The 22,201-nt window shown below is 39.6% G+C and overlaps 1 protein-coding gene across 1 annotated transcript; it reads right to left on the reverse strand.

The window, feature by feature from the left end:
- Positions 1 to 12,916: 12,916 nt before the first annotated feature.
- Positions 12,917 to 14,343, reverse strand: LOC147003392 (vomeronasal type-1 receptor 2-like). Its single transcript, XM_085840975.1, has one exon. It carries the CDS (start codon positions 14,282 to 14,284, stop codon positions 13,367 to 13,369), a length of 918 nt encoding a protein of 305 aa, XP_085697101.1. The 5' UTR covers positions 14,285 to 14,343; the 3' UTR covers positions 12,917 to 13,366.
- Positions 14,344 to 22,201: the final 7,858 nt, after the last annotated feature.

Here is a 22,201-nt window from a genome sequence, read left to right on the forward strand (position 1 = left end):
GCTAATTGAGCTACAGCAATGGGATAATATTCAAGGGTTTTATTGGGAGACACATGAGGATGAATCCACAATAGAGGACCTGACTGCCACAACACTCCTGTTGGTTGACGGAATGTCTTCAAAACACATAGGAGGATGTCCTCTCCTTCTTTCCATCTATACAGCTTGGCCTTTTCTAAACACTTTTCTACCTTTTCTAATGCTACTCAGGCCTCAGGGGTGAGAGCATGAGGTGACGAAAGCTGTGGATCGCCCTTCAATATATCAAAAAGAGGGATTAATTCAAAATTTGATAGCCTCATATATGGACGAATCCAATTTAAATCTCCCAACAACTTCTGGAAATCATTCAATGTGTTCAAATGATCTTTACGTAATTCTATCTTTTGAGGTGTAATAAAATGTGGAGTAATTCGAGCACTCAAGAGCTCTCCTAAATTTCCCATTTCAACTTTATCAGGAGCAATAAATAATTGTTTCATATCTAATTCTTTTACTAGATAAATATAGGCTTCATCTAAACTTTCTTTATTCTTTGAGGCAAGAAGGATATCATCTATATAAAGTACTATCCTTAATTTTGGGAATGTGTCACGGACAGGTTGTAGGGCTTCTCCTACAAAAAGTTGACACATAGTAGTACTGTTTGTCATCCCTTGAGGTAAAACTATCCACTGAATCCATTTATCAGGCTCTTCATTATTCACAGAAGGAAGAGTAAAGGCAAAGCGCTCACTATCACACAATGCAAGGGGAATAGAGAAGAAACAATCCTTAATATCAATGATTATAATAGGCCACTCTTTGGGCAAACTAGAATGTAGGGGCAGACCCCTCTATATGGGGCCCATAATCTGCATTTGATTATTAATGGCTCGAAGATCATGCAGGAGCCTCCATTTGCCTGATTTTTTTCTTAATCACAAATATGTGTGTATTCCAAGGTGACTGGGAAGGTTTAATATGTCCTAATTTCAATTGTTTCTCTGCTAATTCTCTGGCAGCTACTAATTTTTCAGAGGAAAGAGGCCATTGAGGAACCCATACAGGCTCCTCTGTTTTCCAAGTAATGGGTATACCACCCTCAACGGCACCTAAGAAAAACCCAATCCCTTTTTATCTTGTTTGAACTTTGCAGGCACTGGCATAGTCATGCCTTGTAATGACTTTCCTAACCCTTTTGCTGGAGTGTAGCCCATACTAGACATAATTTCTTGGGTTTGTGGGGAATACTCATTAGTTAATCTAAGATCCATCTTGGTTAAGACATCCCTACCCCATAGGGTCACAGGAATATTCACAATATAAGGAAAAAATTTCCCTGACTTACCTTCGTCATTTTTCCAAGTCAATTCCTTAGCACTTATAAGGGGAGCAGTCTCATAACCTAGACCACGGAGGCTTTGAGATGATGTTTGCGAAGGCCATTTTGGCGGCTAATCATGAGTGGAGATGATACTGCGATCTGTACCAGTGTCTAATAATCCTAAAAAGGATCGTCCTTAAACCTCTAAAGTTTACATGGGGTGATCTCCGAATTCCATTGAGAAGAAAGTGAACCGAGAACCTGTAGAACCTAGTCCACTCTCTCCACTTATTTTATTATTTGCTGGGAAATATTTATGCAAATGGCAACAGTAATAATTGAGCAATTCTATCTCCTGGGGAGACAGCTGAAATGCCACTCGGGGAGGCCACTAAGATTTTCACAACCCCTGTATAATCTGGATCAGTCACTCCAGGGGTACTTTGTAATCCTTTTAAAGCAGAAGATGAGCGGCCAAGCAATAGTCCTACAATATCTTTGGGAAGGGGGCCTTTAAAATCTGTATCTATGGGCTGTACCCCCATCTGTGGGGTTAATACAAGTCTGGTGGTAGAGTGGAGGTCCAATCCTGCGGAGCCAGTAGTGGCTCTCTGCACTCTCTCGGATGATGGAGAGAAGGCCAAGGTTTCTTCTGGTCTTTCTGAAGAGCCCCATATATTTGAGGGCCCTGGGGATGTGGGCCCGTTGTCTGTTTTTTGGCCTGGTGCCACCATATCCTGCTTGTAATGGTTGGCCTTCTATATCTTGTAGATCTGCATTCATTAGCCCAATGTTTTCCCTTCCTACATTTCTGGCATAAGCTGGCTGTCTAGGTTTATCTTATGCGGCCCATTTTTTATTTTCAGGGCAGTTTCTTCTAAAATGTACTCTTTGGCCACACTTATAACAAGCATCATTATTAGATCTGCTCAATTGCATTACAGCTGCCACCAGGCCTGCATTGGTTAACGGGCCCACCTGTCCCTGTGTTATCCACCCTCTGTAATAGACATCTGCACTGATTTTCTAGATATTATCACACAAAATAGTGTCTCAGATATAGAGTCCTTTGGGTACATTCTAGGCATTTAGTACTGTCATTATTAGCTTTTGAAAACCAAAAAACTATTTTCATTGTGGGTGGACCAGTTTACATTTCTACTAACACTGAATAGGTGTTCCTCTTTCCCCAATTTCCTAATTTGTGTTGTGGCTTTTAACTACAAACAAAAGGGGTTGATTACTCAAATAACTTTCATACTATTGTTGCATGTGTGGCCATATCTTGCATGCTAGGCATTATTGTAGTTTATAGTGATCTCAGCTGGGTCGGATTGATGAATGCCTTTTCTCTCCCTAGAATGTAAGTAGAAACTTCTGGTGGTGTCAAATTTAGCCAGAAATGAAGAAGCTTCCAGATCAGTACTAACTTGATTTGTCTGTCCTATAACTTGAGGGGTAAGTTCTTACTTTAAAGTTCTAGAGGATAATAAAGAACAATGGCAATAGTCATCACATTTGGGTAATTTTATAAGATCCCTTTGATCAACACTGAAAGAGTCTGAAAGGAGCCCCTCGCTCAGGCCTCAGGACAATAGCGGACACCCAAGAACTCACGACAGACCGAGCTTGTTGCAAACCTCATGAGGCTTTATTTGGGGAAAGCCAGAGCTCTGGGGACAACTAATATTCCATGTAGCAGTAGAGGAGTCGACCTCGAGGGGAAAGAGGTCCCAGTTTTTATAGGCCCTCAGGGGGGAAAGGAAAAGGGGGAGAGTAGGGGATTTCCAGATCTAAACAATGTCTATTCTCAAGAAATGGGTATGGGAGGGGTACAAGGAAAGAGTCTAATGAAGGTGCAGTAATGGGCACACACTTGGTCAGAACATTGGCAGACACACAGGTTCAAGGAGTGGCCAGAGCATTGTACACCTCTATTTTTCTAAATCAGTGAAGCTAGTTCTGCTAACACTGACATCTATCTTGTTAATTTCAGGGCTTCTGTGTCCTTTTACATTCTGCCAGGATCTTTCAAACACCACACAAAGGGATTACTCATACCTGTAACTGGCCTATAGTGTGTTGATGAGCTATTGTGTTCTAACCCATTGTGAGGTAACTGAATTTAAACCCTTTTTACATAACAATATGCATATGTGCATAAGTAAAAAGATTATTTTATTTGTATATGTGTGTGCCTGAGAGTATTAATAAGCCTGTGGAAGCCAGAAGAGAGCAATAGATCTCCTGGAACTGGAATTACAGGTGGTTGTGAGTCACCTATGTAGGTGCTGAGAAATAAATCTGAGCATTCTGCAAGATTGTCAAGTGCTCTTAATGAGTAAGCCAGGGTTTGCGCTCTCTCTCTCTCTCTCTCTCTCTCTCTCTCTCTCTCTCTCTCTCTCTCTCTCTCTCATCTTAGAAGGCTTTTGTAATAGTAGGTTTCCATATGGCCTTTTCACAGTTTTTTTAGTATCATTTCTTATAATTCCTTCTCTACTGTGCCCTCTTACCCTCCACCTCATTTCTTCATTCCTGTTTCATTATTCCCCTTTACTCCTTAATACCATCCATTTTCCATCTCTGTTTCCTTAGAATCTCTTCACTTCACACTTACTTTCTAGTTTCTTGTTCTATGGGCTAACTAATTTAAATGAGTCTGTCTAGGAGGGTGAAACATTTTTGTTTTTCAGCCCAGGCTCTTTTTTTTTTTTTTTTCAGAACAGTATCCTCCACTATGAGTTGTATAACTCTCTACATGCCTGTGGACCTTTCCAATTGTCAGATCTGGTCCCTGTCCTTGGTCCACAGCTTCTTATAAAGCCTTTGTAAATATAGTACTCCCCAAGTTCCCATAGGTCTCACCACATTTTAGGACTGTTTCTCACCCTGGTGTTACAGAGATATGGTTCAACCTCAATACCCACAAACCTAACACAGATCAAACCTTGCCCCCATTTTAACTTCCTGGCTACCACTGAAGCCAATTCATGGTTTAGATAGGTATTCTTACTAGGAAGATATCGAACAGCAAAATAGTTTCAATTGGCATTTCCACAATAGCAAATTATATCAGACATTTTAAAAATGACTATTAGAGATCTCTAAGTTCTAAATTCTATAATTCCCTAAAGCTTTAGGTGAATTATTGCTACATCCACTCCAGGAGTGACTTGCATGACAGGCTGGAAACCTGGAAGCAGTCCTGAGGCAAAGAGTTTCACAGAAACTAAGCCTCCTAGAACCTCGGCATTCTCATAGCAGGTACACTCAAAACCTGTCCCTGTGTTAGTCTGTTATATGGATCCGTGTTCTCTCGTTCAGTATTCTTTTATTATAAGTGCCTTTAAGGATTGATTTTGACATATAGCTAAGCTTCCACCAATGTTCCAATGTCCTAGAAAGTCCTTGAAGCCGACCCTGAGCTTGGAATTCAGTAAGAATGTTATCTATTCAGTAACATTCAAATTTACTTCTAGTAGAGACAGTGAAACTAATTAGGCATTACAATTTACTTTAATAGAACTAGAAAAGCTCAGCGCTGGTCTACATAGTAATTACTTAGAACAATAGCTGAGTCACACCCATACACAGGAATACACAATGGCCTAGGAAATAGGTGGGTTGTAGTATTATTCATGAATTGGTTAGTAGAATGGAATTCCCCTGGTGCAGGTTTTTCACTAGGCCCAGAGGAATAGCATAATTGGGTATTTACTAAAGGACCCCAGGTGGTGGGCTTAACAAGAGACTAGCATTGCATCAGAGCATTCACCTGGCTCCTGTGTTTAGCTGATCTTAATTAAGGGTTGTTCCTATTCTCAGTTGTAAACATGGCCTAGCTCCCACCATCTTTTTATGTATGCATTTTCTTTGTTTTATGTTAAGAACCAGTGTACTTTGATGGATGTATTCGCCTAGCTTTCTTGTTTTTCTTCTGTATTATAAGACTGGTGCTCACTTTGAGAAAATATATCCAGATACAGCACTCCCTTGTGTCCGTGTCTGTTTGTTACCCTTTTTTTGTCACCAACTCCATGCCCACCTGTCTGGAACCCTAATTTCCCATGGATTGAGAAAGGCCGACTGAGACCAGTCCATGGCAAATTATTAAGACATTTATTTGGCATTTATCTGGTTTTATTTCCTTTTCAGCTTCTCTCTTAGTAGTATCTTAATTGTATCCCAACATGGTTTGTGTTGTAAAATTTTTCATTCAGGTCTTTGAACTTTTCTAATTTCATTCTCAATTTCTTTAATGACCACTTTACCTTTCAGGAATGTGTTTGTAATATCTATGGATTTGTGCATTGTTCATAATGGCTCAGAAACTTAGAAAAATCTTTAGCTGCTCTGTCTCATTTTGCAATTCATAATACTGACTAGTAAGTATCATCAAGGTTGAGAAGCACTGCAGTACAAAAACAGGGGGATTTCTCTTCTGTTTTTCTTCTTGTACAATGGAATAGAGCAAGGTGAGCACACATGATCAATGATGCAGCCACAAAAGGACAGATGACATTAAAGTGTACATGAGCAACATCAATACCAGTCTCTGTGAATAAGTGTTGCCAGTTGTCCAGCGGCTCACAAGGACTGGTACACCTGAATAGCAGGCTGGCACTGAAAGAGAGGGAAACTAGGCAACGAGAGGAAGATGGAACCAAGAGAGTGTTCTGATCAAAGTTCAAAGTTTTAATGGCGGACATGCTTTATAAAAGGGGGGGGGAGTCCATTCCCACCAATTCATCCTTGGAGCCTGGAACCAGCTGCAGGTGATGACTTGCAGGATAGGGTGTAGTCTCCAGAATAGCTCCGGGGCCTCTCAGCAGGTAGCAGTATCTTGAAGAGGAACAGAGGCAGTGGCAGAACAATAGAGTGATCTAGGGAGGAAGGCTCCACCCTAGATAATCTCCTTAGTGGCAGCAAGGTCAAGTTCTGGCTCAGCCTGCTTCAGGCTTATGGGAGGCTACAAATAAGGACAGATAATGTAAATGGAAATTACCCAATGAAGGTTTCCTTTTCTTACATCTTACAGAAGTTCCTCTAGAAAATCTTGTAAAAACTCCTCTTGGGGGACAGGGAGATAGTCCAGCTGCTAAGAGCATGTATTACCTTCAATAGTATCTGAGTTTGGTTTCCAGCAGAAATGTAAGCTGGCTCACAGATGTCTGTAACTCTAGGCCTTAGAGATTTAACTCACTCTTCTTGCTTTCTTAGGCACTACCTTCATGTGTAAAGATCCATAGTCAGAAACTTACATGAACATTCAAAAATAAAAATCTTAAGATAAAGAAAGCAGACTTATGAACTAGGTACTTTATCATATCCATTTTATCTGTGAACAGTGGGGTTTTGTTGGAAGGTTTTTGAGATTGGCAAGAATCATGAAGGCAACAAGCATTAGAACCTGATTAGCATGAAACCATCTATATACTTCAACAATTTTTATAAGTACTAGGTTTTAATATGCTTTTATCCCTACCCCACCAGCACACAAGTTAAATTTTTCAAAAGATGTGTCATGTTCTTGGCACTCATTTGAAGCCAGAGAAGAATCTGACATGGATTCACCCATATTGAAAGACAGTTCCTCTTCAGTTATGAAGGACAGATAAATATTCAACTCATTTAGAGATAGAAAGAAAGAGGGAGAGGAGAGAAGAGGAGAGGAGAGGAGAGGAGAGGAGAGAGAGAATATGAATGGAACATCTGTTAGTATACCACTGCTGAGAAAAAGTGAGTATATCATTGCTGAGTAAAATTGAAACATGTTGAGTTTGTACATATAAATCAGTTGGAGCAGGGCAGTGGTTCTGAATGCCTTTATTTAGTCCCAACACTAGAGATGCAGAGGCCAGTGGCTGTCGATTCAGCTAGCCTGGACTACAGAGTCAGTTCAATGACAACTGGAGGTCCACTGAGAACCCCGTATCAAAAAACAAAAAGAAAAACATGAATGTCTTCTTGGGACTGGGTTACCTAACTCAGGATGATATTCTCAAGTTCCATCCATTTGCCTGAAAAATTCATGGTGCCTTGGTTTTTAATAGCTATATAGTATTCCATTTTTGAAGATGTACCAATTTCTTAAAGATTTTTTTTATTAAAAAGCCACTTTTATTAATCATTTCTAATGATAGTCAGCTTCCCAGTTACACCTCCACAACTCCCATTATACCCCCCACTCGCCCCTCACATTTGCCTCTATAAGGTTGATCATTCACCCACTAACCTATTCTTGCCTTACCACTCTAGCATCCCCCTACTCTAGGTCATCAAGACTCCATCTTCTCCTATTGATGGTAGACAAGGCCATCCTCTGCTAAATATGTGTCTGGAGTCCTGGAACACTCCAAGTATACTTTTTGGTTGCAGTTTAATCCCTGGGAGCTCTGGGTAGTCCAGTTATTTAATATTGTTCTTAATATTGGGTTGCAATCACTTTCAGCTCCTTCATTGCTTCCCCTAGCTCTTTCATTGGGGTCCCCAGTATCAGTCCAATGTTTGGATGTGAGTATCTGCATCTGTATTTGTCAGGTGCTGGTAGAACCTCTCAGGGAACAGCAGTATCAGGCTCCTGTCAGCAAGTGCTTCTTGGCACCAGCAAGAATGTGGTGGTTTAAACGCTGACACCATTGCATACACTAGCAAGATTTTGCTGAAAGGACCCAGATATAGCTGTGTCTTGTGAGACTATGCCGGGGCCTAGCAAACACAGAAGTGGATGCTCATAGTCAGCTAGTGGATGGATCACAGGGCTCCCAATGGAGGAGCTAGAGAAAGTACCCAAGGAGCTAAAGGGATCTGCAACCCTATAGGTGGAACAGCATTATGAACTAACCAGTACCCTGGAGCTCTTGACTCTAGCTGCATATGTATCAAAAGATGGCCTAGTCGGCCATCACTGGAAAGAGAGGTCCACTGAACACACAAACTTTATATGCCCTAGTACAGGGAAACGCTAGGGCCAAAAAAAAAAAAAATGGTAATGGGTGGGTAGGGAAGTGGGCGGGAGGGTATGGGGGACTTTTGGGATAGCATTGGAAATGTAATTGAGGAAAATATGTAATAAAATATTAAAAATTAAAAAAAAAGTGGTTTAGCCATGAGATCTGCCCTGGAGTTTGGTTGATAAATCTAGTAATTCTCTAGTGGAGAAAAATCTATTTCCCCCTTCTCAACAGGTATCAATTACAAACAGTTGCCTAGTTGGGGGGTGGGATCTTATGTGTACTGCCTGATCTTGGTGATGGGACTTTGTCTAATTTGAACACATACGAGTTTTATGCTTGCTATTACAGTCTGTGAGTTCCTCTGTGTATCAGTTCTGTTTGTGTTTTTTTTCAAGTTTTGCTTTCTCTTATTTATTGAAACAAAGAGAGAATATATGACGTTGGGTGGGCAGAGAGGCTGGGAGGACCTGGAAGGATTTGGCAGAGGGAAAATAGTTCAAAAACCACTGTCTAAATTATTTGATCATCAGCACAGTAGTAGGAAAATCTTGGGATTGTAATTCTTGAGTAGTACCTAAGCACAAGTAAACTAACAACACATGGATAAAAGGCTTTGACAGAATTGCTGTCTCTCGTGTATTATGAGGTGACTTGATATTATGGAAGATTTAGATGATTTTGATATTGAAATCAAGGTAGAATGCACATTAAAAATGTAATTAAAAGAAAAAAAAGAATGTGGTGGCTTGTTTTCTGCAGATGAGCTGGATCTCTATGTGAGGCAGTCTCTGAATGGGCTTTCCTTCCATCTCTGTTCTCTTTTTTGTTCCTGTATTTTCTTTGGACAGAAACATTTCTGGGTTAAAAATTTTGAGATGGGTGGTCCCGATCATGTAATGTGCTGTATAAATCTACTGGGGATGGTCTCTAAAGGTTGTGTCTTTCCTTTGTTGGGTATTTCAACTAATGCCAGAGGCATTGATTCCCAGGATCCTCTCTTTTCCATAGATTGTGGGACTTTGTGGTGGTTATGCCTAGTTTACCACACCCCGCTGCTACATGTTTCTATTCAATTTCCTTACTTCTCTCCTGTACATTCCAATATCTGTTCCTGCAGTTTTTTCCATGCCACTCCTCTCTTCCTCCAAGGTCCCTCTAGCTCCTGTGATTATTTTGTTCTCTGTTTTATGTAGAATTGAAGTATCTATAATTTGGTCTTCCTTATTCTTAAGCTGCATATGGTTTGTGGTTTGTATTGTGGCCATTCTGAGTGTTTGGCCTAAAATCTACATATCAGCGAGTACATACCATGAGTGTTCTTTTTTGTCTTTGTTACCTCCCTCACGATGATATATTCTAGTTCCATCCATTTGCCTGCGAATTTTATGAAGTCATTGCTTTTAATAGCTGAGTAGTACTCCATTATATAAATGTAGCACATTTTCTGTATCCACATCTGGGTTGTTTCCAGCTTCTGTCCTTTATGAATAGGGCTGCTATGTACATAGTAGAGCATGTGTCCTTGTTATATGTTGAGGTATCTTTTGAGTATATTCCCAAGAGTGATATTTCTGGGCCCTCAGGTAGAAGTATTTCCAATTTTCGGAGGAACTGCCAGACTGTTTTTCAGAGTATAGATCCTGGGGCTGGAAATCAGGTAACCAATTCTAAGTGGTGAGTTTTTTTTTTTTTTTAACCTGTTGAGCTATCTTGCTGCCTCTTATTATTGCCAATGTTATGATCAAGATATGGTGCTATAGTTTTGTTCGTTTTAATGTTAGTGCAAGTCTGTGAAAAGGTACTTGAAGCCTTAGTATTACTTTTGCAACCCAGTGTAAATCTATTCCTCAATATAGAATGTGCAAACTGTCGTTTCCTGTTCAATTATTTCAAGCTCTTTCACTATAGCTGTTTCTAGTGATTTTTCCTCCCAATTGGAAAGGAAGCCTCAAATGGGCCAGATAAATTTCTCAGTTTGGGTGGAGATGGTTTAGCAGAATAGAGTCTTAGCCATTTTTACAGAGGATCATAACTTAATTTGTAGAAACTGTATTTATAGGCTTACTTTTGCTTATAACTCCAGCTCTAGAGGTATGACACCAATTCTTCTTTTTATTATTATCTTATTTATTTGCATTCTAGCCATTTTCCCACCTCCCAGTCAGTCCCCTGTTGCACTATTGCTCATCTCAATCCTCCTTCCCTCCACTCTTGCAGGATGCTCCCCACAACAGGACTCCATCTTTCCTGGGTCCTCTCAAGGGTTAGGCACATCTCACACTGAGACCAGAACAAGCAGACCTCTGCTATATCTGGGCTGGGGGCCTCTAACCAGCCTGTATATGCTGCCTGACTGGTGGGCAGTCTTTAAGAACTCCCTTGGATCCAGGTTAGTTGAGACTTCTGGTTTCTCTATGGGGTCACCTTCCCCATCAACTTCTTCAATCCTCCTAATTCAACCATAGTGGTCAATGAGTTTAGTCCAATATTTAGGTATAAGTATCTGTGAACACGTCAGTCAGCTGCTGGTAGAACTTCTAGGAGGACAGCCATGAGAGATGTCAGGGGTCTGTGTTAGTTCAGACTTACTTGCCTTCCTATTGGGTTGCCCTCCTCCTCCTCACCTTTTTCTAGCCTTGTCCTAATTCAACCACAGGGGACCTTGACTTCAGTCCATTTGTTGGGTATAGTTATCTGCATTAGTCTTAGTCAGCTGCTTATTGAGCCTCTCAGAGAACAGCAATGCTAGGCTCCTGTCTGTTAGCACACCACCGCATCAGTAATAGTGCTGGGCCTTGGAGCCTCCCCTTAAGATGGATGCTGATTTGGGCAGTTGCCTGTACCTCCTTTTCTTCAGTCTCTTTTCCATTTTTGTCCTTGCAGTTCCTTTAGACAGGAACAATTCTGTCTTGTTGCCCTTTCTTTGTACTGGAGGTGGATTCTACAAGTTCCCTCTCTCCACTGTTGGGCATTTCATCTATGGTCCCTCCCTTTGAGTCCAGAGATTCTTCCACCTCCCACATCTCTGGTAGCTTCTATAGGGTCCAGACAACTTTCACTCTCTGAAGTTGCATATTTCCATTCATTTTGCTGGCTCTCAATTCTTCTCTCCTGTTCCCCCAGCCCTGAATACCTGATCATATTCCCCCTTTTCCCATGCCCATATCCCTTTCCGGTCTCTCCCTCCCTCTATCTCCAGTGATTGCTTTCTTCTCCCTCCCAAGTAGGAATACATCCTAATTTGTGCCCTTCATCCTGTTAAACTTCCTGTGTTTGGTGGATTGTATCCTGTTTATACTGTATAATTTTTGCTAATATCCATTTATTAGTGAGTACATACCATACATTTCCTTTTGGGTCTGAGTTACCTCATTCAGGATGATATTTATTTTTTAGCTCCACCCATTTGCCTTCAAAACTAATGATTTCCCATTCTTAATAGCTGAATAGTATTCCATTGTGTAAATGAAGCACATTTTCTGTATCCATTCTTCTGTTGTGGGACATCTGAGTTGTTTCCAGATTCTGGCTATCACAGATAAGGCTGCTATGAGCATAGTGGAGCACATATCCATGTAGTTTGGTGGAGCATCTTTAGTGTATGTGCCCAAGAGTGATACAGCTTGGTCTTCGGGTAAATCTATTTCCAATTTTCTGAGGAATCTCCATATAGATTTCCAGTGTGGTTACACCATTTTGCAATCCCACCAGCAATGGAAGAAGGTTTCTCTTTCTCCATATCTTTGCAATATGTTCAGTCATCCTAGTTTTTTAACTTAGCCACTCTGATTGTTATAAGGTGGAATCTCCTTGTCTTTTGATATGCATTTCTCTGGCCACTAAGGAAGTTTTAGCATTTCTTTAAGTGTTTCTCAGCCATTTGAGATTCCTCTGTTGTGAATTCTCTTCTTAGTTATATATCCCATATTTTATTGTGTTGTTTTCTTATTTTGGAGGCTATCTTCTTGCGTTATTTATATATTGTTCATATTAGCTCTTTATCAGATGTGGGGTTAGTGAAGATCTTTTTCCCCAATCTGTGACACCTATTCTTCTTAAGGGGAGGGAATCCCCATAAATACATACACATCCAATACACATAAAAATGCTAAAATACTTTACTCACAGATGTAATTAGCACGTCAGATTTTGGGTTTCATCATACTGACTGCTATAACCACTCCAGATACTTATCTTGTGAGCTCTGCTGCCTTTGGACATTTTCATGCATCCAAAATGTTTCAATGCTTGACTATAATCTCCTAAGAAAATAATTTTCTGACTGAGGAAACCACTAACAGACAGAGTGACAACTTTGCCTCCACATTGATATGGTACCTCTTGTCTCCTATTGGATGCATAGGTGTTTCTGATTGGAAAAACAATTTCACCGTGACCCAGAGTGAAGACACTGCCAAGACCTTTCAGGAGAAGATGTCCAATGTGGATCCTGGTATCCTCCGTGGTCCAGAGACTTTAAACCTCTTAAGGCTCCTGAGCATGAGCTGCTTTTGCCTACTTTTCTCTTTACTCTTGATGTAGTGAGCAGCTTGCACTTCTCGAGAGAGCATGAAGTGATGCTGTTCAATGGTTGACTCTCAACTTGAGTGGAGTCTAAGATAGCAAAACATATTTCTCCTAACTAAAATGAAATGAAATGTAATATATGGAAAATTAACAAGCATTTCATCTTTGAAAAATTTAGTCATAACCATACATCCTTATTTGTTCAGATGTAGAACTATGGAGGGATTCTGTTGTTATCTGAAGTTAATGTGTTAATTTAAAAGGAGAGAAAGAGTAATTATAACATGTTAAATTTTTTAGGGAGGATGGATTTCATCTGTTTTAGACTAGCCTTCAGCAGAGTGCAGTTATATACCAGAGAATGGAGTGTGGTGAATAACTCACTGTTTCAATCTCAGATTCCAACAAGAAATCTTTTCATATCAACAAGTGATTATAACCTTACTCTTTTATAAGTATAGCAGTGAGCACCATACCTTGTTCATACAAGCTTTTAAAAACATATTTATGGAATAAACTATTTAATGGTATTAGCAAAGCTGTCTTCAGTGTTTGGCATTTTTAGTGACTCTGGCTTTCAACAGTTGACGAACACAGAACAAGGACCCTTAGGGTCTCTGAAGATCAACAGTAAAGGAGAAATTGTAGGGAAACCTGAAACCAAAATGTCATTGCAATGCCTCAGAAAATGATGAGAATATATAAAATAGGTGTAAAAGATGATACAAATAAGGCTTAGAAGATAAAAGCCAACAAATGTGACTACCAGCATCAGGATAGTATGGGTTGCTGTGGTCTCTGCTTGGCCCCTGGGGTCCTGATTGAAAGTGAATATATGCTGCATTCTCTGACAATGTCTATGGAGGAGAAGTACCATTGAGACACTGGTCCAGACCATGATGCTCATGAATGTGGCATCATGGGCGAACCTCAAGAAGACAATGCCTACACTGAATTCAGAAGTGGAACAGAACAACTTGCTTTTAGAGTTATTGTTATTGTCTGTTATCTGTGGACCAGTGACCTTAATTGGAATGTAGATGTTATTTAAGACACTGAAGAACCAACAACTGTAACAAGAATAACTTGCCATGTTTGTGACACTTGCTCTGAGTATTCCTTTACCTGAATTAACAGGAACAAGTGTGACAAACTGATGGATACTCAGAACACAAGTTGAACACAAGTTTGTGCTTCTTGCAACGAGGCGAGTGAAGAATTCTAATTTACATTTGAGGTCAGTTTGAGGAATAATTGGAGCAAAAGTCATCATGTTGTTTGGAAATATAGTGAGGAAGAGAGTTAAGGCATTGGCCACAGCCATGTGTCTTAAAATCACTTGTCTGGGCCTCTGTTTAGAACCAGTCGAGATTGGAGAGAAATTATAGACAAAGAGAAATACATTGGCAAAAGTCCCAACCCCAAACTGGCAAAGCAAGAGGATCTGAAAAGCCACTTCCTCAGTGGTTCTCAGGGATGTATCGTGAGTAGACATGGAGAGGGCTTTTTCTGACCCTAGACTGATGATTAGGTAGGACACTGCTGTCTTCAGGATTCTCTTCTATTGCCCATACTCATCACTTATCTTTGGATAATATCTTCTCTCGATCAGGGAGACACTATTCTTTCACACTACAGGAAATTTGCCTGGAGAACAATACATGGACAATAACTCAGAATAAAATTCTGTACTTATAAATAACTCCTGCCTCGAGATATATTTGCATGGCAACTATTTCTTTATGTTCATCTAGTTCAATAACCTACAAAATGACACCCGTTTTAACACACCATATGGTTTGCATATACATAAAGAGAGGAAAGAGACCAGTATAAGTATGTGATTCCAAAATCAGAATTCAATACAATTAGGAGGGTGGATAGGCTTCAAATATCATGTAACTTTATCAATAAAGTCACTTAATGAAACATAAATATTTCATCTGAATTCAATATAATTTGGAGGGAGAGGAGGCTGCAAATGGGATGAATTTTAATCAATAAAATAACTTAATCAATTAAAAAAGAAAAGAAAGGAAAAATGCACCATAAAAATAATGAATACAATTTCCTCATGTTATAGCAACATGTTAAAAACAATGTGTATATTAATAAGATGTATGGTTACATATAATAACCCATAAGGTTTTGTAACTGAATTCAGATGTAGAATGTTAAGTTGTTGGCCTTTGAGGACCTTTTATACTACTCAGCCACACAATAAAATATGAAATATTTCTGATAAAGTCACCTGTGTTCTCATCACACAGATGAACATATGTTTACCTATTTATCCTCCATGTCAAAAAATCCACTTGCTAACAAGTTTCATTCATTCATATTTTTCCCAATCTTAATTTTTGTTCTATAAACCAGGTTCCAGAGTTTTACCTGCATTATCTCCAGCTTCCTGCCTAAATTATTAACACAATCACTATTATACCCTTTGCAAGCTGATGCTCAGTCTCCACTTTGCTCATTTATATGTTTAGTATAGGAACATGAGGGCCTCCATCCACCAGATAAAATTTAACATCTCACATACATAAGTGACATTGAATGCAGTTTTCTGCTAAGAGTAAATCTAGAAAACAGACATTTCTTTGAGATAAAAGAAAATATTAAGCAATTTGAGTAAAATTTCAGTCTTCAAAAAATTAATCAGTCATGTTGGCTTTAGGAGACAATGTACACAGAAGAAGGGAGAAGAGAATTTTAAGAAGTCCATGGTTGCAAGAATCCCACCTTCTGAGACACAGGATGAAGATGATCATCTGATGGCCACATCTGGAACACACCTCCTAAAGAACCATATATTGTAGTGCCTTTTACAGCAAAGAAGTTCTGTGTGACTCTTTGCCTGAGAAAGAATGCAAGGATATTCAGAATGGTTTTGAATCTTTATCCAATGCTGTAAAGGTAACCCGACAAAGTCTAGGTTTATAGTCTCAGAAAATAGTAGGTTACCTGCACATGACATCCTTCAGAGAGTTTATTATCCTGTTCTCTGTGGTGTCAGTGTATTTGTCTGCGTAGTGTCTTTGGGACAACTCTGATGAAGGAAAGCCATTTATCCCCAGAGCAAGTCTCCATCTTTACTTTCTGATGCTTAAGGATGATGTCTAAAAGTTTGTTAGATGTTAATGAGCACCTGAGCAGAAGTTATGAAAAGTTTTTCGTGTTTCCTTTGGGACAATTTAATTTCTGAATTGATCTTGTAGTAGATGTGAATTGGGGCATTCAAGGTTAGAACAAGGAACTCATTATGCACATTTCTATGGAGTACTTTATCACTATTATTTCAGTCTTGCAAAAGTATGCTAACAAAAAAATTCTTCCAGAAAACTGGCAATCTGTCACACAGATTTTGTAATTTCCCAGGAAGTTTCTTCATTCCAACTTTTCTCACGTTTGTCCCAGGACACATACTTCTGTCAAATTTATTAACTGAAGCTGTTGTTTCCCACCTGAATCCTCAGGTTATTCCCATATCCACTTGTTTTCTGGTGGATTGTTACTTGTTTTCTGATATGCTCATGAATCCTTATCAGAAGCCTAATATAATTCGCTAGTATCAAGAGAATCTGCTTTGTAAAGAAGGGATCCATATGTAGCAGAAGATGGCCTAGTTGGCCATCATTGGGAAGAGAGGCCCCTTGGTCTGGCAAACTTTATATGCCTCAGTACAGGGGAATGCTAGGGCCAAGATGTGGGAGTGGGTGGGAAGGGGAGTGGGGGGGAGGGTATGGTGGTCTTTTGGTATAGCATTTGAAATGTAAATGAAGAAAATACCTAATAAAAAATATAATAAAAAAAGAAGGAATCCTGGACAAACAAGTGATATATGGATTGAGCAATCATTAAAAAAATTAATAGATCCAACCACACTCTTTTATATCCTAGGTATAATTAAAAATAAACTGTGGACATAGTTTTGGTTATGAACAATGAAAAATAAAACCTCAGGTTGTAAATGTAAGAAGTGTACACTTTAAACCTTTATTGATATTCACACCTACAGTAAGATTGTCTTAGGCACAGTTAAAGTGCATATATTAGGATGTATGAGAAAAAGATATCATTGCCCATTTTTACTAATGAAAATATCAGAATTTAGAAGAGATACATGTGGAAATAACTTGTTATTTATTGCTCAGATACCATATGTTTATCTGGGACAAGCGTGCATCCATGATTCCAACTGTGATTTTTTTGTTGGCCATTGATAATTACATACGGGTTATTAGTCTTGTACATGAATGTATATATAGTAGAATAACTTTCGAAGTCAGGAATTTTTAAGAGTCATGGCGTGTTGAAAAAATAGGAGATAGAATACCATGTTATAAAGGATTAAAGGGTGATACTGGAGCATGAAGATAATTTAACATGAAGTGTTAAATATGGGTGTGTGTAGGATGGAAAGTAGATGAGGAAATAAGGGAAGGAATAATGAACACAAAGTGTATTTTGAAAAACTGGAAAGAAACATACTGCTTTTGAGGAATCCTGTAATATATTCATTTGCATGTTTCAAAAGAGTTTTAATAAACTTGCACTACACTAGGTAGACACTATCTCATGTTGAATAATGTAAACTAAATTCTCTTCCAGGTTTAGGTAATTCTTTTGTAGCTGCTTGACAATCAACTCCCAAATCAACTATGCACCCCCCCCCCCAAACATCACAGGCTTTTACCAGTACTGCTGGAAACTCTCCAAAACCAGGTGGCTGAAGACACCATATACTAGACACACAGAACATGCAGAAATCAAAGTGAAACTTACTTTGAAGATTTGTATGCCACCTCTGTGTCCACAGGGGGTATAACAAAGCATACTGAAAAAGTTTTTAAAGCTTTCTTACAAGGTGTGACAAACAGTACTGGAGAAAAAAAAGTGGTCAGAAAGTCCATCCTGTGAACTTTGCCAGGGACTGCAGTTACTGGCTTGATGAGATATGCCCATTGATTCAAGAGTGACATAAATGTTATGGGGGAAACCATCTAGTTTCTTATTCAAACTAAGTCCCTTTCCGTGAGCTAGAACTCATAAACATCACTGTTTTTATTGTTTATGGGCAGATAGGTCCTAGTAGGGAATCCAATAGTAATGTTTTCTTTAATGGACAGAGAATTAAAGCATTCCTTGATGACTAAGTGCTACACCTGTATATCAGTGCATCTCTGAGCCCTCATCAGAGAACCTTCTTGCATACTAATTAACACAGTTACTCTCAACTGGTCATTGTGCAGTGATATTAGTTTGGTATGCTCTCCGACTTAGAATGGATATGTCATACCTCTCCCACCATGCCTTAACAGTCTTCATAGAACATGGGTTAGCAGAATTTTAGAGCCAGAGTTAGTTGATAACATCAATGAAACAATGTTTTCTGGACACATCAGGGGAGGAACAGATATATTGACCCATGAGGATTGTAAAAGAATTCAGAAGACTTGTACAAGATTAAGCCCAATCGATATTGTTGTTCTTTGTCAATAGGTGAGAAGAAAGTATTTTCTGGGTAGATTAACCTCAGTTGGGAAAATGTTTTCTTCAATTTACCTGTAGTCAAGTCTGTAGTGCATTTCTTCATAATAGTTGATATGATAGTTCCTATGTCCATGGGGAAGTGCTCAGCCTGGGAAGGTTTTCTGTGTTGTTTATGAAAATAGGCTGAGCAAGTCCTGTAACAAGCCAGTAAACTGAGCTTCTTTTCCTGATTCAGTTGCTGAGTTCAGGTTCCTGTACTTACTTCCTACCTTGGTGTCTCCTGGTGATTGATGTAACCTGCAAACCAAGTAAATCTTGGTTGTTTTACTCTTGGTGCTTTTTGCAGCAAAGTAAAATGAACAAAGACACTAAGAGAATTCCACCATGGAGTGATTATAGCAAGCACAATCACACCATTACTTGGGGTGCAATTGTCAGTGATAATTGATGATAAATAGACTGCATTTTAAAATGATTTGATCCCTGGCTGGTTAGCCACATTGTGGAGACTGCCATACTCTGAAGAGGAATGGATTTGATGGAAACAGGAGAAAACAAAAAGTTGTGTGATTAGGGTTGAGAAAGTGAGTAGATGTACAAGAGTTTGATGAGTGAGCCGACGATGACCCAAAACTTGAATGAAATTCACCAAGTTAATTAAGAACTATAGAAAATCATGCCTGTGATCCTAGCATGTGAAAGGTATGGTGAAAGGTCATCTCATGTTTGAAACTTGCATGTTCTTAGTAAGTGTTATGATTCCAGGCACAGCTGCACAGCAAGGTTCTTCCTCATAAAGTTGAGGAGTAATATACAAGTTTTGTTTCCTATTCTTAGAAAAGCTTCCATGTATATACAATGAATCTAAATCATACACACACTACTCATTTTCTGCAATTTCTCTACTTTCTTCAGTATATCTCAAGTTGTGCTTCACATCCTCTATTTTTTTATTAAAAATGCATTTTTCCTCATACAGCATATTTTGTCTACAATTTCTTCTACTTCTTTTCCTCTTAGTTTCTAAACATTTTAGCTCCCAACCAGATCTATTCCCTTTCTCCCTTTCATTAGTAAACAAACAGGCTTCCAAGCAATTATAGTAAAAGTCAAAATATTAACAAAACCAGTAAAAATCATAAAAATATAATAAGATAAACAATACTAACACATCACAATTGGACAAGACTGACAAACAAAAGAAAAGCGCCCAAGATAAGAGACTAGAGTGAGAGATCCACTTGTTTAAATATTCACAAATCCCCTAAAACCTGAACTCTAAGATGTTACATAGATGCAGAGGGTCTGATGTAGACATGTGCAGGTTATTTGTCTCGTCCTTCAGTCTTCGTTTCTAAGTTCATGTCCCTTTTGAAAAATTACGCTGTGACTGAAGAAGAGCTGCCATAGGGTTATGACTGCATGGTCAGACACTAGGTCATGGGTAGTATGACACACATAACATGAAGAAAATTACCCTCCCTCTCTTTGTGTTCAGGTAATGTCAGGTCATTCTTCATCACTCCCTCGTTCTCCTGGTGTTTTATATTGTTCAATCATATGCAGGCTTTCTCTTAATAACAATAAATCTATGATTTCATGTATGAAGATTTCCATAAATGTAAGTATGTGAACTAAAAGCATGTCTGCTACCCTCAGAGGTCAGAGGATGGCATTGGATTCTCTGGAACTGAAGGGAATAAAAAACCTATGGTTCTGAGCATCAAGTGCCTTTTTGAAAAAGGAAATTTTAGATTTTCTTTCGATTTCTTATTTGAAATGATGTATGTGTTTTTATTTTCTATGCATTGGCATTTTGTCTGCATGTGTGTTGTCAGATCCTCTTGAACTGGTGTTCCAGTGTGCAGTCATGTGGGTGCTGGAAATTGAACCTAGGTTCTATGGAAGAGTAGACAGTACTCTTTACAACTAAGCCATCTCTCCAACCTAAAAGCAATGTTTCTGACTGCTGAGCCGTCTCTATAGCCAACTCTGGTATTTTTTAACTGTGATGAGCCAAACAGGTTTAAATAAACCCTGATCAGACAAATGTTGTGTTATTTCATGCCTCTTCCTGATTTCCATCTCAACCCCACCCTACAACCTCCCCTTTTCCCAGATCCACTCCTCATTTTTCATTTAAAAACAGGCAGGCACTCAGCCAAACATGGCATCCACTTTTGCAATAAGGTTATGCACTTCACTTAATATTAAGGTTGGAGGATGCAACCCAGTAGGAGGAAAATGGTCCCCAAGTCGGGCAAGAGTCAGACACTCCCATTAATATTGTTAGGAGTCCCACAAGAAGACCACACTGCATAATCATAATACATCTTCAAAGGGCCTACGCCAGTACTTTGCAGGATAATAGGACTCAATTTGCATCTGAGTTATCCATCTATGCTGTGTCTTCTCATATTATCTACCATCTGCCCCATACAGATATCCATGATATTTCTTGTTTCACCATACAGGTCACCTGCTCTGATCTCAGCTTAGGCTCCTTCCCATAGCAGTGATCACATGCAAACGACAGCCAGGAGGGCAGCCAGTTCCAGAAGGGCCCAGTGCAAAGCTAACTTTTGGGAAACTGTCTCAGGTAACAAGGAAGAAGTGAGACCCCTCCCCACTCATCGAACCCTGAGCCTGAAGACAAGCAGTGGCCAGCCTAGTATTTTTTATTAACTAATTCATGTTTTTATGTTCCATATTTTGTTCCCCCATCCACCCTCTAATTGTTCCATATCCCATACCTCCTCCCCACCCACCTGTCTCCATGTGGATATCCCCACCCACAACCCACCTGGACTCTAAGCTCCCTGGGGACTCCAGTCTCTCGAGGGTTAGGTGCATCATCTCTGAATGACACAGACCACACAGTCCTCTACTGTATGTGTGTTTGGGACCTCCTATCAGTTAGTGTATGCTCCCTGTTTGGTGGTCCAATGTTTGAGAGATTTCAGAGGTCCAGAATAATGGAGACTGCTGGTCTTCCTTCTCCTCATCTTCTTTCAGCCTTCCCTAATTCAACAAGAGGGGTCAGCTGTTTCTGTCCATTGTTTGGGTGCAAATCTCTGCATCTGATTTTTTCAGCAGCTTGTTGGGTCTTTCATAGGGCAGTCATGCTAGGTCCCTTTTTGTGACTACTCCATAGCCTCAGTAATAGTGTCAGGCCTTGGGACCTCCCCTTGAGCTGGACCCCACTTTGGGTCTGTTGCTGGACATTCTATTCCTCAGGCTCCTCTCCATTTCCATCCCTGTAATTCTTTCAGACAGGAACAATTATGGGTCAGAGTTGTGACAGTAGGATGGCAACCCCATCCCTCATTTGATATTTTGTGTTACTGATGGAAGTGGGCTCTATAATTTCCCTCTCCCTACTGTTGGCCATTTCATCTAAGGTCATGAGAGTGTCTCACCTCCAAGATCTTTGTTGCATTCTGGAGAGTCCCTCAACCTCCTATTTCTGGAGGTTGCCTGTTCATATTATTTCTGCTGGTCCTCAGGGCTTCAGTCCTTTTCCTTTACCCAATACCAGATCATGTTCCCCTCTCCTCCACCACTCCCCTCCACTGCATCCACTCTCCCCCCCAGACTCCCCCCTCCTCCCTGCTTGTGATAGGTTTCTTCTCTCTCCCAAATGGGACTGAAGCTTACTCATTTGGACACTTCAGCTTGTTGAACTTTTGAGTTCTGTGGACTGTATCTTGTGTATTCTGTACTTTTATTTCCCCTTGGCTATTATCCACTCATTAGTGAGTACACACAATGCATGTCTTTTTGGGTCTGAGTTACTTCACTCAGGAAGATATTTCCTAGTTACATACATTTGCTTGCAAAACTCAGGATATCCTCTTTCTTAATAGCTGAGTAATATTCCATTGTGTAAATGAACCACATTTTCTGTATCCATTCT

The sequence above is a fragment of the Mus caroli genome, unplaced genomic scaffold, assembly GCF_978045245.1.
Source record: "Mus caroli unplaced genomic scaffold, Mus_caroli_1 scaffold_8, whole genome shotgun sequence".
NCBI classification, from domain to species: Eukaryota; Metazoa; Chordata; class Mammalia; order Rodentia; family Muridae; genus Mus; species Mus caroli.

Coding starts and splice junctions, on each gene's coding strand:
- LOC147003392 (XM_085840975.1), bottom strand. CDS start 14,284: ATGTCTACTCACGATACATCCCTGAGAACCACTGAGGAAGTGGCTTTT.